The sequence below is a fragment of the Paramisgurnus dabryanus genome, chromosome 10 (assembly GCF_030506205.2).
Source record: "Paramisgurnus dabryanus chromosome 10, PD_genome_1.1, whole genome shotgun sequence".
Classification (NCBI taxonomy): domain Eukaryota; kingdom Metazoa; phylum Chordata; class Actinopteri; order Cypriniformes; family Cobitidae; genus Paramisgurnus; species Paramisgurnus dabryanus.
In genome coordinates this window covers 16,275,349-16,292,115 of record NC_133346.1, presented here as the reverse complement: position 1 = coordinate 16,292,115, position 16,767 = coordinate 16,275,349, and the positions used below count along the sequence as shown (strand labels likewise).

Sequence of the window (16,767 nt, the reverse complement as noted above, 5' to 3'; positions counted from 1 at the left end):
CATTGCGGGCCAACTTTTGGGCACCTAAAAAATACACTATCAGGATAAAAGGTACAAAACTGGCACTGGGGTGGAACAGTACGGTTGGTTTTGTACAGACTAATGTCATGGAAAGTCGTGTTATAGTCCCGCTAAATTTGATCAATTTATTTGTGTCCATGGCACGAAATTCAGCTTTTTTCCGTGCCTTGAGCACAAATGTCTTTTTCGTGATACTGGCACAAATTTCTATACATAGTTTTTTTGTGTGCATTGCACAACTTTTTCGTGTCATTTTATGTATTGTTTTCTAATTGTTTTTTCGTATTTTCTTACCATTGTCGCTTGGGGTTGGGGTTAGAATCACTTTCTGTTACATTTTTAGACATCCAAACCCCAACTCTAACCCCAACTCCAGGCAAGAATAGTTTAAAACTGGAATGAAAACATGCAGAAACCAATACATAAAAGTACATCCTAACTCAAGCCCCAACCCTGAGCGACAATGATTTACAAATAGGGGAAAAAAGGAGACAACAATACATACAATGAAATGAAGAAGAAAGTCGTGCCACGGACACAAAAAACTATTTATAGAAATTTGTGTCTCACAAAACAGACATTCGTGCTCAAGGCACGTGAAAAAGCAGAATTTCGTGCCATGGACACAAATTAATTTATCAAATTTTGCATGACTATAACACAACTTTTCATGAGATCATGTTGCTTTGTACCTTTATAGGTATGCTAACAAAATGGTGTACCTTTTGGGGAACATTACTGTACCTTTATCTATTGTGTACCTTTAAATGGTTTTGTACCTCCAAAATGTCATTGGTACAAAATTGTTCTCACAATAGATCAATTAGGGTTATATTTTACCCCAAAAGCTAACAAATTTCAACATGTTGTATACCCATAAAGATACAAAAATGAACCTTTGAGGTTACCACCCCGGTGGCAGAAAAGGTGCAGTTTTGTAAATTTTTGGAAACTTTTTTTTCTGACAGCGTAGGCCTTTTTGTGTCACTGTATGACCCCTTCGACAGGAATCTGCTGACTCTAAGGTTATATTTGCATAGTTGAAGCAGTGTCTCATACATCCCCTGGATGGCAGTGTAAAACAAGTCTTAAATTTTTTTGTGTGCTTTGAGTTGAAGCCCCTGACGGCTAGTTTAAGTGTTACAGTCTTTAAGCTCAGTTGCGAGAAGTAAGATACGCTCCAGAAGCTTCGGGGCAGAGCTAAAGGCCTCAGGGAAGAGTTCAAATGCTGTGTTGTATGTCAGATTTAGATGCACACAGCATACAGGGCAAATAGATTTGAGAAGGTGCCATGTTGGATCAAAATCATCATCTGAGAGATCAGAGAGGCTTATAGGAAACACAAGTGTGCGTCTGAGCTTACTAATGTGTGAATGTGTGCATGTACAACCCAGTTTCTCTGTGTGTTATACTTGTAGCCTGTGTGTGTGTGTATATATATTTGTGTGGACTAAGATTACCAAGGGAAGCCCCGGTTTGTAGGCTCAGCCCAGATGGCAAATGTAATGAGGAGCAGCATGCAGAGGTGCTTTTCTGACCCTGCCACCCTCGCCTCTCTCTCCCCTTCCTCCCCGGGGACACATCTATGAATAATGCATGGATGAATTATTACTTCTAACATTTCGCTGTATTTCCTCTAGAGCTTATGAGTGATTGCAGTGGCTACCCAGCAATCTGCTTTTATGTGGTCAGTTGGAAGTCTTACCGTTAGAATTTAACCATGAGAACAAAAACCACTGAGCATTTATCACCCATGACAGATGTGTGCATTGCTGTTGTGCTTCACCTTTATCAAGAGTTGCCGCAGGTGAGAGTTTAATATAACACTGACTCGTAGCTTCTCTGATGCTTTCACATTTAGCCTGTGGACTTAGAACCGGTTTTGGTGCTATGAAGCTACTGGGCTCGTAAAATGCACACGTATAGTCAAATTTGTAAAATCTCTTGGCTTGCAATATGTATCACACTCTTAAACTAAAGGTGCTACATGATCCAACAAACATTTTTTGGCTGTCCCCAGCAAGTATTTTGCATTTTAATGATGTCTAACTGCCAGACATCTACACTAAAACAAGGCCAAATTTATAAATAAATAAAACCAAACACCTTGTAATCACTGTTGACTTTGCTTACATGCTGGAATATCATACATCTCAAAAGTTATTTTGGTAAAAAAGGTACCCATTCAAGTTTATTTTGGCTAGAAGTGGTTTACTTGTAGCCGGACTACATGTATATTGCCTCTACAGCACATAGTTTGCTGCTTGAACAGTTTGAATGCATTTGGGCGTCTAGAGGCGAAATCCGCCTTTTGTGGGAGGGGCAAGTGCTATGTGGTTGTCTGTTTGCAAGGTGGCTGATGTTGATTGTGCATTTATCAAGAGAGTGACCAGTTTGTATTTGGTCACCTTACTATAGGGGGAAAATAGTTTAAAAAACGGCGGGAATGCCGCGGGTCGATAAACGTCACGTGACTCAAAAGTGAAATGTGTATTTACAACTTACCAGGTTGCCCAATGTCCTCAATGACATTCTTCCAAGCGAGGTCATTTTTATTCCCGTCTCAATAGAAATAAGAACTTGTGTCGTATAGCTCCGGCTGACTGCTCACAGACAATATCAAGTGTTCCTTCACGTTGAATGAGTGACTCTGGGCGGGGCTGCCGCCACAGCAGCAAGCAGGCTCCTGATTGGTTAACGCGGCACGAAAATCCGCCAAAGTTCAAACTATTTAACTCGGGTGTCAGCCGCAAATTGCACAAAAAGCACCATTCGCGCATACCGCGCCAGACGCTCAATTCGCGCAAACTAAACGCACGAATGAGGCGGAATCGCGTTTACCGCGTTAAATGCCTCATTCGCGCCGCGAGACTTCCAGATGCACGTCAAGGCGTCTTCACATTGACTTAACATTGAAATCACTCGCGCTTGATGCCTTTACCGTGGCTGGTGTAAATGCAGCATTACACACCAAAGGAAATGTAAAATCGTAAATCGGACCATAGGTGCCCTTTAATATTGTAGACTGCTTTTTACATCTTTGCCCATATATTTCCCTGGGCAAAATTTTAAGTATATGCTAAGTACATTTTGTTGAAATTAAAGCTTAATTAAATATATTTTTGAAATTTGAAACTATTTAGTTTTAACCATCATATAACTACTAACATATATTTCAAAATGTATTTCAGGGGCAACAAATACATTCCTTATTTTACAACCCACACGTTAAAAGATGTATTTTTCTTGGGCAAAATATAAATGTTTGATAAGTATGTACGAAATCAAAAATTTTATCAAATACATTTTTGCAGTTAAAATATACTTAATTTTAAAATTTTGAAACACATTATGTTTATAGGTTTATAACGTAAACAAAGTGTTTCTTACAAATTTCAATGTATATAATATTTATACGAAGGGTTTGTTTTCAAAACGAGTAATATTTTTCAAACTGTAAAAAATGGCCAAATAATATACTGGTGAAAAATAAATTTTTGTAAACATATTTCCACAAATATATGTTTTGGCCATTTTCGTATATTTTGACATATATTTAAAATTATAATTGAAAATATATTTTTGCCATATTGAAAATCTCCATCTCACCTTGGACTGTGCCTGTTGTGCCATGACTGCGGTTATAGTTTCGTCTTTCATCATAAACTCTGAGCTAATCTCTGCAGGACACTGGCCCTCCAGAACCAAGCTTGGGCACCCCTGCTTTTCAGCTACTCTAGAAACATGGGGGCATGAAATGGTCCATATAAGGAGACTTGTGGTGTATGTAGATAAAAGCGGCTCATTTTACGGTAATAAAACAACACAGTTCATTATAGGTCACGAATATAGTTATATATATTATATTGCATTTCTGCCAATTGATCCTTCTAAAAGCTACATAGTGAACCTTTGATTGAATGGTTCCTTGGGGAACCAAAAATGGTTCTTCTATGACATCGCTGGGACAAACTTTTTGTCGCACCTTTAGTTTCAAGAGTGTAAAACTTTCAGAAAGCTTTTGTTTGGCGAGAAATAATTACAACACTGCAAACTTTGATGATTTATGCCTCGCATTTGTTGTCATTTTCTTTCACGTTCCCACATACTGTCAATATTTGATTTGTAGAACAGTTCTCATAGCAGGAGTCCTGTTACAGAATTAGCTTTTATGATTACTATTGGTTAACAGCAGTGAGATTTGAATTATGCTCCCCCACTCTGAAATTCAGTAAAACTGTATTTTTGTCTATCACATTCACATGCATGCATATGGCACATGCCTTTAAGCAAAGTGACTTATGTGCATTCAACCTACATTACAGTATACCTTTTTTTAGTATGTATGTACCATGGGGATCAAACCCATAACCTTTGCGCTATTAATGCAATGCCCTTCCAACTGACCCAGAGAAAGACATAACTTTCTATACAGTAGCTCAATTTGTAGAGCATTGCAAGTGTATGGGCTCGACTCCCATGGAACAGAAATGATAAAATGTATATCCTGAATGCCGATACATCTGCCAAATGCATAAAGAGCTCCAGTCTGGCAGTTAATCCTTAAACACAGAAGCAGCTTGTATTAAAGCAATTACACATTATACCTCTGCAAGAGATTGAAGGGTCCGGAATATAATGTATGATGATGAGTCGCATGCTGTGTATTAGGCATTCTGTGGGCTAGTTTATATTCCACCCTGCAGTATAAATTCTCTCGCTCATCTGATTAGAGAGACTTCCTGTAATGCAGTGACATAATGCAGCTGTTCATAGGTGGCCAATGAAAGGATCAGTCAAGTTCTAGTGACATGAAATACGGCCGTTTAATAAAGGGGATGCGCCGTTCATGTGCAGCATGCCAATGCTAAGTGACGAGAGCAGAGGTGGTCTGTCACCCGTCTCTCGCTTTGCTCACCTGTGAGTATCTGCAGCTGTCCGTGCCATCTGTTTTGTGCACAACGCTCTCACATGCAAACTTCCAATACAGTAAATCACAGACCTCTTACAATCATACAAATATAATTGTTTTATTTAATAATATGATATAATAATAATAATAAGACACGCCCACCCACCCTTCTCCCAGCCCACAGATGTATAATTGCTCTAGAAATGTAGACAGGTTGGCAAGTTTGGAGGCCAGGAGAGGGTGCAACCTGTGCTCTGTAATGATGTGTCCTCTCCTAGTACGTCCAATGAGGGATGCATGCAGTACAAGAGTCTACTCTCGCAGGTGAGTCGGCGCACAGGATTCAGAGCGACACATCTCGCTGCCATGCTGGTTAGGAGTGCATGTTGATCCTGCGAGTTGGCTGGTTAGTCTATAGTCAGAGTTTGTATGTCCTTTGAGTGTCATTATAGGTCCCCACGCTGTTTCGTAAAGGCAGGTGGATTCAGCTCCACATTCAGTGGCTGTCTGAAGAGCAAATCAGCTCGTACCTGCATTCACTTGTAAGACCGGGGGCGGGGCTTAGGCAGGAAGCCACGTTTCACTTGGCAGTTATTGCCACACTCAGGCAAGTCCTGGCTTGTGGAAGACTTCTTGCTTTTTGGAAGACGAGATGATAGGGAAGATTGGCTTTTTTCATTTTATTCGGAAGACACCTGCAATAATTCCTGATCAAGAGAGGTGCATTGGCTTCAGGTCGGGCAGGTTTTTGGAAATCACCCACAAGTTTAATTGTTCGTTCCGTATAGGTATCGAGAAATCAAACCTTTAGTTCGTTCATCACGAGAAATGAATATAAAACCAAGTTGCCACAAGGGAAATACATTTGAGAAAAATATTGCAGGAGACGAAAAACAATCAAAGAAACATAAGCTTCATATTGCGGTATATAAAAACGATCTATTCATAAATTATCGGATCAAGTAAGCACCCATCGGTTCTTTAAAATGATTTTTTGTGACTCCCTGGATATTACTGTGGGTAAAATGACCTTCGGTTGCAATTAATTTCACAATTTAATAAAAAGAATATTAACAATTTAAAAAATAAATACGAAAACAAAACAAAAATTTTATATATCCACAGTCCTTATGGCTCATAGCAGGTTTGGCAAGACCAACATTTTGCCCTCAAAAGCAGCCACATACAGTACTTTCACAATTTTGTATGATTGCATTTAATATGACTCATTAATCCTTCTTTATATATATATAACATATATTTGTATCTTTTACTCTGAGATTAATTTCATTTCATCACAAAAATATGGCATTACAATTTTATAAGTGTCCATCGGTCGCATGACTCTCTATGCATGCTCGAATTGAGGACAAATGAAACAGAAAACACTCTGTGTCCTTGAAAACTTGACCTGATTTTGAAGAGAAAGCGAGAGTCAGGAGAGATCTAAGACCATAATACTACTAACTTCACAGCAAAACCAGGTCTGGTGAGAGAGAGAGAGAGAGAGAGAAAGAGAGAGACAGACAGTCCTACAGTATTTGAAGTTGGTCTTAAGATCTGAATTGACTTAGTGTACTTTCTTCTTCCAGCCACATAAATCCCAGAAAAAACTCCTGGTTCATAGTCTGCTAATGTCCTCGGTTTCCTCACTTGCACAGGAAAATTATTGCTCACATCGCTGGGCTATTGCTCTCCAGTTTGGCTTTTATTGAGTCAATCGATCGTTACTTTGCTCTATCTCTCTCTCTTTCACACACACACACACACACACTGCGAGAGAGAGAGAGCTAAAGCGAAGGTTAATAGCCACAGGACACACAGGATAGGGTTTGGGGAGATTGCTCAGGAAATGGAGCGTGACTTTGGAGCACACATGAGCGCCACATTCGTCCTTGTGTTCTCAACATCTCCGTCGACCAGGTAGATAGCACACGCACAAACACACGCAAATGCCCTCGCCCCGACCTCGAAGGACCCTCGTATGCTCAACCAGCAACAAATTTGCTCAGTTTCTAATTCATAAAACAACTCCATGAATCCAACTTAATGATCTTTCGGTTTTCTCCTCATAGTCTAACGCCTCTAAATCTGTCAGCTTCTCCAACAGCTAACTTCAATCACGGATTTACCCTCAGGACGTTCAGAAACTCCTGCAGCGTGAACGCAGACAATCATCTACATCCCAAAACCAATCTCGCGTAGCTGAACATTTACCAGAGTTTATTCCGGAAAGTCTTTATCCTGTTACTCTCGCCGCATTCTCTTACGGTACCTTTGCATTTCTGCTTACGACTTTCATTGAGACATTCTCCAACGTTCCGAACATTTTCTAAAAAGTCTTACTACATACTCTTCTCATTAAGTTCAATCACAGATTTTCCCCTGAGGATTAACCCTCAAAAATTCCTAAAGAACATTTATTCAAAAACGTCTTTATCCAGTTACTTTCGCTACATACTCTTCCCTTCAACTTTCTACTTACAACTTTCATGGAGACATTCATTGGCCCACATGCCAATTCATCACAACAACATTTTAATCCGGTTACGTCTGCTACACACATTCCCTTTTATATTTCTATGAACACCTTATTGAGACAATTGGCGACATACGCACACCGTTTCTCTACATACTGAAAACATTCTGCAACATGCACTGACCCCCATTAACATTCTTCCGATTTTCTGTTGCACATCCCTAAATATATCCTTTTTTTCTTCTTTTTTTTTGCTGTCTGGGTGTCCAGAACAGATAATCAGGCCATAGCTCAAGGACAACAAGGTGACTATGCCACACAAACACGTACACATGAAGCTCACACACCCTCTATGTCTCTGCGCTGTTGTCTTGCAATTTAACTTGACTGACAATAGCTGCAGCCAATCAGATCGCACCATCTGCAGCCACAGTGCTTGCTGCAATACCAAAGCAGGACAAGAGTCCTTACCTCCTTATTAGGGACAGAAGAGCTCAAAAGATGGACAAACAACCATTAAACGATTTAGGCATGGGTGTGTGTGTGAGCCAGGTACAAATAGTCACCCTTACTGAAAAAAAACAGAATAAGGTGTGTTTTTAACTAGCATAAATGGATAAAATGGAAGCCGATGCTGTTTTTTGCAGCAAGAAAGATGCCTGTGGAATCACAAAGAGCAGATTAAAATGCCCCGACTTGACTAAACCATTAAAATGATCAACTGTGGGTGCGAGCCAAGTGTTTACACACGTGTGCCCACACCACACACACACACACACACAAATAAATAACAGAGGCATATGTTAATTTCACGTCATTCTGTCCTTTTCACACTCCAAGACACATACTAAAGCTTTCAAACACTTGATCTGCTCTCCTCAATTTAAATGTGCACATTAAAATCTCTTGTCCGCGCTGGTTGAACGAGCCGAATGTTCGCGGGAACAGGAGTAAATAATTCAAGCAATCATGGCTGGATTCCTGTAAGAATTCCATCAAAGATCCATCAAACAGCTCGACTGCCAATGATACGGCTGAATCCCATTGGCCATTAAACATGAATAGAGTTGTCACAAGAGACTTTTTTTGCCTGCAGGTGAATGCTGTGTTCAAGCCAAAGACAGATGCTTGGGGTTGTGAATTCACTCTTAACTCATTATCGCTGTCATCATCATTAAGTCTGGTTTTGTTTAGAATGAGAAAAAGTAAATCTACTGCATTTGGTTTCATGTAATGGCTGTTTTTGTTTATAGAGTAAGATTGGATTAAAGTGAAATATTTGTTCTGTTCTGTCCGGATTTATTAGCAACGCAGAGGTCATGGGTTCGATAGCAGGATCACACATACGGTCCAAAACATGAACCCCAGCTGTCAATTGGGCAGTACCTAATATGTACAATTAGGTACAAATATGTCTACTTTTGGTGGCAATATGTACCTCTGAGGTACTAATATGAAATCGTTAGGTACAAAGGTGTACGTTTTAAAAGGGTACTGCCCCAGTGAGAGCTAGGGTATATATACCACCTTTACTGACAGTGTTCTGATTAAATGTTTAATTTGAATGCAAAATGCGCTGCCAAGTGCACAAATGTTATGTAAAATGATATCTACACCTGCTGGCCAATAAAAAATGGATCCTACTTGAAGGGTGCAATAAATACAAATATTTCCCTCCTTTTGTTTAAGGCTCCGACTGGCACAGTTGTTCGTAACCTAATGGCATGGGAAAAATGAACCAGCAAGGGTCTCATATGTCGAATCAAAATTACGATGTTAAAAAAAGAATCTTTCTCTCTCTCGCTTTCATGCTCAGTCTCACCAAACACTTCATCTAAACAAAGGAAACCACAGGGAAAGAAAGTCAATATTTAGTGGAAACCCAGGATGGATAATTCTTGTATTTGCCTTTACAGCTATAGGCAGAGTGACACCGCTGGGTTTCATAAAGGGCCTGTTAGTGGAACATGATTTTGCAGGGGAGTAACAGGTGTCTGGTTCGCCAAAGAAAGATAGGTGTCCCCTCGCCCTGTAGAGAGCTGATCTTGCCCCACTCATACAACTCTTCCTGCCCCGTTGCATCATGGGAAGTAGAGTTATCAATATCACTGTAGTCCATCACCCTCCCTGTATGTGGCCCCCGTGCTATGAAGCATCGGCTCTGGGGGCGTCTTTCCTGCCGTTCTGGTGGGAGGGGGAGTCTGAAGTCTTTACGGTTTTGCGCGGAGGACTCTGCTCGGCAACAAGCTCATGCAGTGAAGGTTCCTTGTACATGGCCACTGAAGGAAATGAAGGAGAACAAAGAGAGATTGATGTTATTTTGAGAAACAGAGGAACTCAGATTAATTACTGTCTCATAAATAGTGCAACCATTCAAATCCAAATGCAAATGTAACCAAATGTTCAAGATTGTCCGAACGTTAAACTCAATGGAATGATTGGCACAAAACGGTAACTTCTGAAATCATATACTCACCCTGCTGTTGTTTCAAAGCTGTATAACTTTCTTTTGTGTTTAAAAAAAAAAGTAAATCTGTCTAGCTTCAAAATGAGAAAAATCCACCATAAAATTTTATTCATCATAACCAAATGTCATTAAACCTGATGCGGCAGATCTAATAGAGCCATTTTGATTTGAAAATGACAGTGGATCTAAAAACAAATTTAGTAAATAAGGAATTATTGTCTTTTTGTTACATAAAGCTATATATATTTACAGCTTTAGTCTCTTTTCAATTTTATTACATTAACAAAAGTAATTGAAAATTAATGGTCTATAAAAATAAAAAATGGTAGAAGAAAGTAAGTCTGGTGGTTTTGCCATGAGGGTGAAAAAAGTTTGCAGAATTTATTTATTCATTTTTTTTGGGTGATCTATTATGGGGGTGTACCTTTACCAAATGATTAGACATCGAATAAACAATATTGGTTGACCATTAATCTAAATATTAGGAGAAATGTTTCCCCCTTAAAAATGGTCCAAAATGGTCTCAAGTTGTCACTAGGGCACTACCCCTTAAAAAGTTCCTAATATGTACCATTTAGGTACAGAAATGTATACGCAAATTCAAAATAAGTGTTCGGAGTGTCATGTGTGTTGCTTGCGTTTTCAAAATATGTGTTTGGTGCGTCATTTGAACCATGTGCATCACATGTTTTGTCAAAATAAGTGCCTGCTGCACACGCGCCAAAACAGTTTATGATAAAAGAGACGCTCACGTTCACAAAATGCATGCAAGACAATCTCTTAACAGTTAACTTTGATTACGCATGAGATTATGCGAAATGCAGCAGGCATTTATTTTAAAAAAAAGGAACCACACACATGACGGGCTAGATACATGTTGTGACGAACTTCGCATCAAGCACCCTCAAAAAAAAGTCAAGCAATGTCAAGTCACCGGCCGCCACTGGAATCGAACTTAACGTAGTCACGTCAAATCACACACTATATGCATGCGCGCCTGAGTGGGAACAGATTAAGTCCGAAACGGAGATGGTAGGCCAGAGCTTGACATTTTTGGGATAGAAATATGCAATTTCTGAATGTAGAAAATCTCAGTCATAAAAAACACCTGCAAGGCCTAAAAGAGATCAAGCCTCAGCCAAGAAAGAACAAGTAACGCAAAAGTAAATAAAAAATAACGTAAGTAAGTATTAATTTCCATGAAAAGTAACTAAGTAACACAATTAGTTACTTTTTGGGGGAGTAACTTCATATTGTAATGCATTACTTTTAAAAGTAACTTTCCCCAACAAAGGCTATAAACAATATAATATACAACAATGTTAATTTAAAACTGAAAAATCTAAAGCTGAATGTTTTAAAGTTTAATTAAAGCCCATCTCAACTGACCTTCGATTACTTTAGGTAGGAAGTGTGCGGCCGCTTTGGTCTTCTTCACGCGGTTGCCCTTCATCACTTGGCCATCCCGGTTGATGCCAATATACCACGACCGTCCCGACTGGCTTTGGCGGTACAGCATGGAGGAGTACGTCACGTAGTAATTCTCAAACACGCTCTCTTTGAATTTACACTCGGGGTTGAAGTTCTCCTGTCAAAGAATGAAAGACACAAATATGCTAATAAGCACTGAGAGCTTTCATCTAAATTGCATGCACATTCATGTGCATAAACACGTGAGAGATAAAAGATAAACTTAGCATGAAATAACATGATGTTGAACATTTGGGATGTATCTGTAGAGAGTAATCCGGGATCTCTTGATGGCGTTTCTTTGAAAACAATATACTCCACATTATACTGAAACTGTACATTCATTTGCATGACTGATGAATTTAATACTCTTCCCAAAGGTACACTGAGAGCTAAGATTGCTACGTACTCACACGGCGGAATGCAAATGTAAACATAAACTCGAAGTGCTACCCACAAATCTGCCAGATACTCGAAACGTCACAGCTTGAGATGAAGAAAAATCCACTCCACTTTCAAGCTAAAACTTTAATTTGGTCGGTTCTGAAGATAACCTTGCGCTTGCCATTCATCTCCCCGCCGCCGCTTATAGCCATTTCCACCAATTCGAGCGACTGTATCTGGATGAGTGTAACCAAGAGCGACATGTATACATCTCTCTTAGTCTTCGTCAGGGTCCTTGCCCTGTCAAAGAGCAGACCCAATCAGCAGGATTGATTTACAGAGGGTAACCAAGCAGAAATGGCTGACTGGGGTCTTTCGCAACCCAAACGGAGATTGAGGGAATCGAATGCAGATAGCGAAGGACAGACGGGAGACATGCGGAGAAGTGCAGAAGGGTTAGGAGTGTTTTCTTTCTCAGTTTTAAGCAGCTCAGTTTGAGAGAAAACCAGCGAATGCTGCCAAATTATAATTCGGCTGCCCAGAATACAATCGAAAACCCAAATGTGCAGTAATGAACTGTTTAATCATCTGGATTCAGTCAGATGTACTGCAAAGTAAATGTCATAGTTTGTCAGAAATAAGGTACAGAAGCTGTTACTGGGATGGTAACCTTTCAAAAGGTTCTTCCATATGAGTACAGATATGTACCTTTGAGATACCAATATGTATCTTTGAAGTACCAATATGTGTCTTTGAGGTACTAATATTCCCATCTATGTACAAAGATGTACTTTTTTAAAGGGTAAGACCCCCCCACCCCAGTTTCTGTGATTGTAGGTTTTAAAAGGACAGTAACCACTTCAGACATTAAGATATAACCCTGATATTTAGCACCTAAGCATGATATACCTCTACATTTGATACTCCAATCTTGAACCTTTGTATGCACCCTTGGAGTTTAGAATTCAAACAATGCTGTTTTATGTGCATCAAAATAAATGGTGTGAACAGGCATTGTTTTCATATCAAATCTAAAAAAAGCATAGACAAACTTGATCTCTTGTTATTTTCAGGCTTGAGTTGGACTTTGACTCCATGGCTAATGGAGATTGCATGTGATTTCAGCCATTCTAGATGTCCAGCTCATATCTGTGCATTATAATAGGCCACAATGAGTAATATCTTGATTATAGGGGTTAAAATATAAAGCTAATCCTTATGAGGAAGTTTGACAGCCTCGTTTAGCTTGCGCGTCGTTGAGAAATGATCTGGAATGACATGTCAAGAAAGAGGTAATATCCGGCCTGCGTGACAAGAATTCCGACCGTCACACCAGCCTCTTTATAATGCAGAGCAGATCTCTGTACTTTCCCTTGCTCCACCCCCTCTCCTCCTCTTCTCCACCCTCTCCATCCCTCCCTTTATTTTCCTCCATTCATGGGCATGATGTCCGATTTCACCTGGTCATAATAAAACACGCCCCTTTATGAACCTCTAGTAACACCTAAGAAAAAATCAGCTAACTCTCCAAAACTCCTTCATGTCATGGTCTGTATAGCTAATTTTGCCCTTCAACTGTGAGGGGGTGAATTATATTGTAACTCATCCGTTTAAATTATATTAAACATTAAAGTTCTGCATAATTAAGGGCATGGCCACTTGAGTGACGGTTGAACAGCCACTGCTGTCACTATAGAGTCAAGCTATGTGGGCGTGGTTTCAGCAATCAGCCACCTCAGCTTCACCCACGCCGCGCCTCTTTACCCATTTTCAGATATCTGTTAGTAATGTGCGATGACGTGCGGCCAAAATGGCAACGGCAGGCACCGCCTACTATTGGCTTCAAAAACGATCTTCAGAAACCTATGGGTGACATCACGAACATTACGTCTATCTTTTTTACAGTCTATGCACAGGATACATTATGCAAATAACGCAGGTATCTATTAAAGGGGTGGTTCAATGGTATATCAAGCATTCTGACTTATTAACACAGTTATAGAGTTGTTTACTCATGCTAAACGTAGGCAAAGTGTCAAAAAAGCAGTTGGGCGTGTTACAGAGTATTTCTGTGCCGAATGCACCTTGCCAGGGTTCGTACAAGTTTCGAAAAGTTTTTTTTCGATTACAGGTCCAGCTGACGTTTCAGGGGTTTTCTATACGTATCACTTCTTTATATGGGCACATCCCCCTGAAAACCCCGCCCAACCGTTAATCAGCAGGAGACGCTAGCAAACATCATATCACGCGACACAGCTTTGTTTAATTTCAAAACTTAACAATGGCACGAAAGATGAAGTGTGTTTTTTAATGTAAGGAGAAGAAAGCCAGCCTTATGGAAACAATGGATATAGTTTATTATCCGGGGTAGCAGCGGAGTTTTGCGTGTGTGTGGCTGTTGCGCTGGATTTTCCCAACCGGGTCATGAGTTGCATGCGGTAAGTAAGACTTCTGTCTTATGTTGGAAATAGGCGCATGCATATTATATAAATGACACGAACATGTAGTGAATCATAAGTTAAACAGTGTTTTATAGTGTTGCATGACTCGTACTCGCTCCTCCCGCGGTATAACTCCTCCTTCTTCATTTTTTCGTACGTTATCGGAAAGATCAGTAAAGCTAATCTTTCTTTTATAAATTTGATTCAGATTAACATCAGAAATGCAAAAACAGCGTGTGTTACGTGAGCTTTAATTATAAATAATAATAAAGTTTATATCCACTTTTGGCTAGGAAAAATGTCTAAGCTTTTTGAGCCCAATTTTTCTGGTACAATCCTGTTGTTGCATTTTTACTTTCCTTTAGGCTAAACCTTTAAATAGTGTGACATTAATCTTTTACAAAATCTGAATGGTCATAATATATCTTAAGGTAATGTATCACACTCATAAAGTCTACTTTAACTGTTTTACATTTACAGTTTTAAAACACAGGATGGTACATCAACACCATCCATATCTATTTTGCAATAGAAAAACATTACAAAAAAACATTTTAACCTTCTGATGTCCTTCACAGATATTATTGTTTTTTCTTGGTTGCCAAAACACCTTTTTATAATAAATGTCTTAATAAAAAGCTGTTTAAAAGTACCACATAGGTCTCATAGCATTTCATTAGCCTGGCTAACACCAGACCAGTCTCACATAGAGAATGAGACGTGGTCTGGGAACCACATGCTAGTTTTCCGTATTTGAGGAGTGGTTTACGAATGCCCAGAGCCGTTTATTGGGTGCTACGAATGTTTATCAAATACGTCTGTACTTAGCTCATAGCCAAATGATTCAATTATACCAGATGAAGTATGTAGAGTGACATAAATTCAAACATAAACAACTTTTATCGGTACGTGTGCACACAGCTGAAAGCTAAGCAACTAAACCGGTAGCTGTATATTGATATTGAAAAGCATCACAACTTAGTGGCACTGTGTCAACCACAGTATATGAATAATGACAAAATTATATTAATAAATACCACTTACCATTTATAAGTTAATTGTACTTCGTCGATGAAGATGCCTAGTATGTTGGTTCTATAAAACTCTGTGGCTATCATGTCTTGCCATATCCAAACATCATTCTTGGATATGAAATTGTTTAACGCCAAAAGTTGTCCTTTTTTAAAAAAACTTGCTTTCAAAACTACTTAGAACAACATCTAAGGCTACATTAAAAAGTAACTTCGCGTCTGCTAAACAAAACTGCATTAAAGCCTGAAGTATGGTTCAGTTTTTACCCGTATACATTAGGCTCCAGCCTGATCTCACGAGAATTCGTACGTTTTACGAGTTGGCTAATTCGTATTCTGTACGCGCACGTGGATTTTTGTTATGGTGCATACTTTGTACGTGTAGGTCGTGCATGCGCGTACAGTAGTATGTAGGCCAAGAGAAATATTGACTTTTGCAATGCACATGTCTGTGTACACGTACAAGTCAAATAAACCTACCAGTCTCATGTAGATGCGTATAAATAGCACGAAGTGTAAAAATCGTCCAATAAATACGCCAATTTCCAATTTAGCATGCATATGATACGCCAGTCCTCCCCATTCACTTAAATGGCGCATCTTTTGTGTCGTTTTATTTATTGGTTTCTCAATTTTTTTTCAGTTTTTTAAACCATTTTCGCTTGGGTTAGAGATTTGAGATTTGCTTAAGGGGGTTATTATATATACAGGTTTCTCCATGTTTTTGTCTATTTTTAAGCCATGGTCGCTTGGAGTTGGGGTTAGTATTGGGGTTTGGGTTAGGATGTCATTTTTATGTAACAAAAAGTTGTTCTAACCCTAAACCCAAGCGACAATGGTAAAATAATAGCAATACATTGAGAAACCAATAAATAAAACAGCCAAAAATAGATGCGCTGTTTAAGTGAATGGGGAGGACTGGCGTATCATATGCACGCCAAATGTCAATGTATTGCATGATTTTCACACTTCGTGCTATTTATATGCAAGTCCATGAGACTGGGTTGAATAAACTACGCTTTGCAACTGTGTTTTCGAATGTGCGCGCACACTCGTGTACACATAAAAAACTGACTATACTCCCGGCTTAAGGGTGTGTGACCTATGACGTCACAAACGTTAGGACAGTTTGCAAAATTTTTCCTATAGCTTTTGGCTCAGAGACCATGAAATTGACAGACGGAGGGTGTGAGATCCGAATGCTGCTCTGTTTCTATCCCTCGTTGAAATGGAGTTAATGACCTTGTAACTGCCACATGGCAAACTCAGAAACATTTTACTTGGGGCGGGGGGGGTAGGGGGAGTTTACGGCAACCAGTGAAGTGACGAACAATCTGCAATGTTTCATAAAGCCTGTCGCACCTTTAACGCTCATCATGACGATAACAAAAACAGTAAGGAAGATTTACGGCAACGTTAAGCTGGCTACAATCCTTAAGACAAGAAAAGCGCACAATTCAGCATTTTTTTAACCCTCTATAATGTCCACAAGAGACCATATAATGAGACACAGCCTGGAGCTTGTTACAGAAGATTAAGTTCACTGAAGTTCTGCAACATAG

At 39.4% G+C, this 16,767-nt stretch overlaps 1 protein-coding gene across 1 annotated transcript in view; it reads right to left on the bottom strand.

Moving 5' to 3' along the window:
* Positions 1-7,478: 7,478 nt before the first annotated feature.
* fgf11b (fibroblast growth factor 11b) overlaps positions 7,479-16,767 on the bottom strand; it is a 62,417-nt gene continuing 53,128 nt past the window's right edge. Inside the window, exons 4-5 of the mRNA XM_065290631.2 lie at positions 11,269-11,467; positions 7,479-9,691 (exon numbers count right to left, since the gene is read on the bottom strand). Of these exons, the coding sequence (XP_065146703.1) occupies positions 9,558-9,691; positions 11,269-11,467 (333 nt within the window). The 3' untranslated portion in view covers positions 7,479-9,557. The remainder of the gene's footprint in view (positions 9,692-11,268; positions 11,468-16,767) is intronic.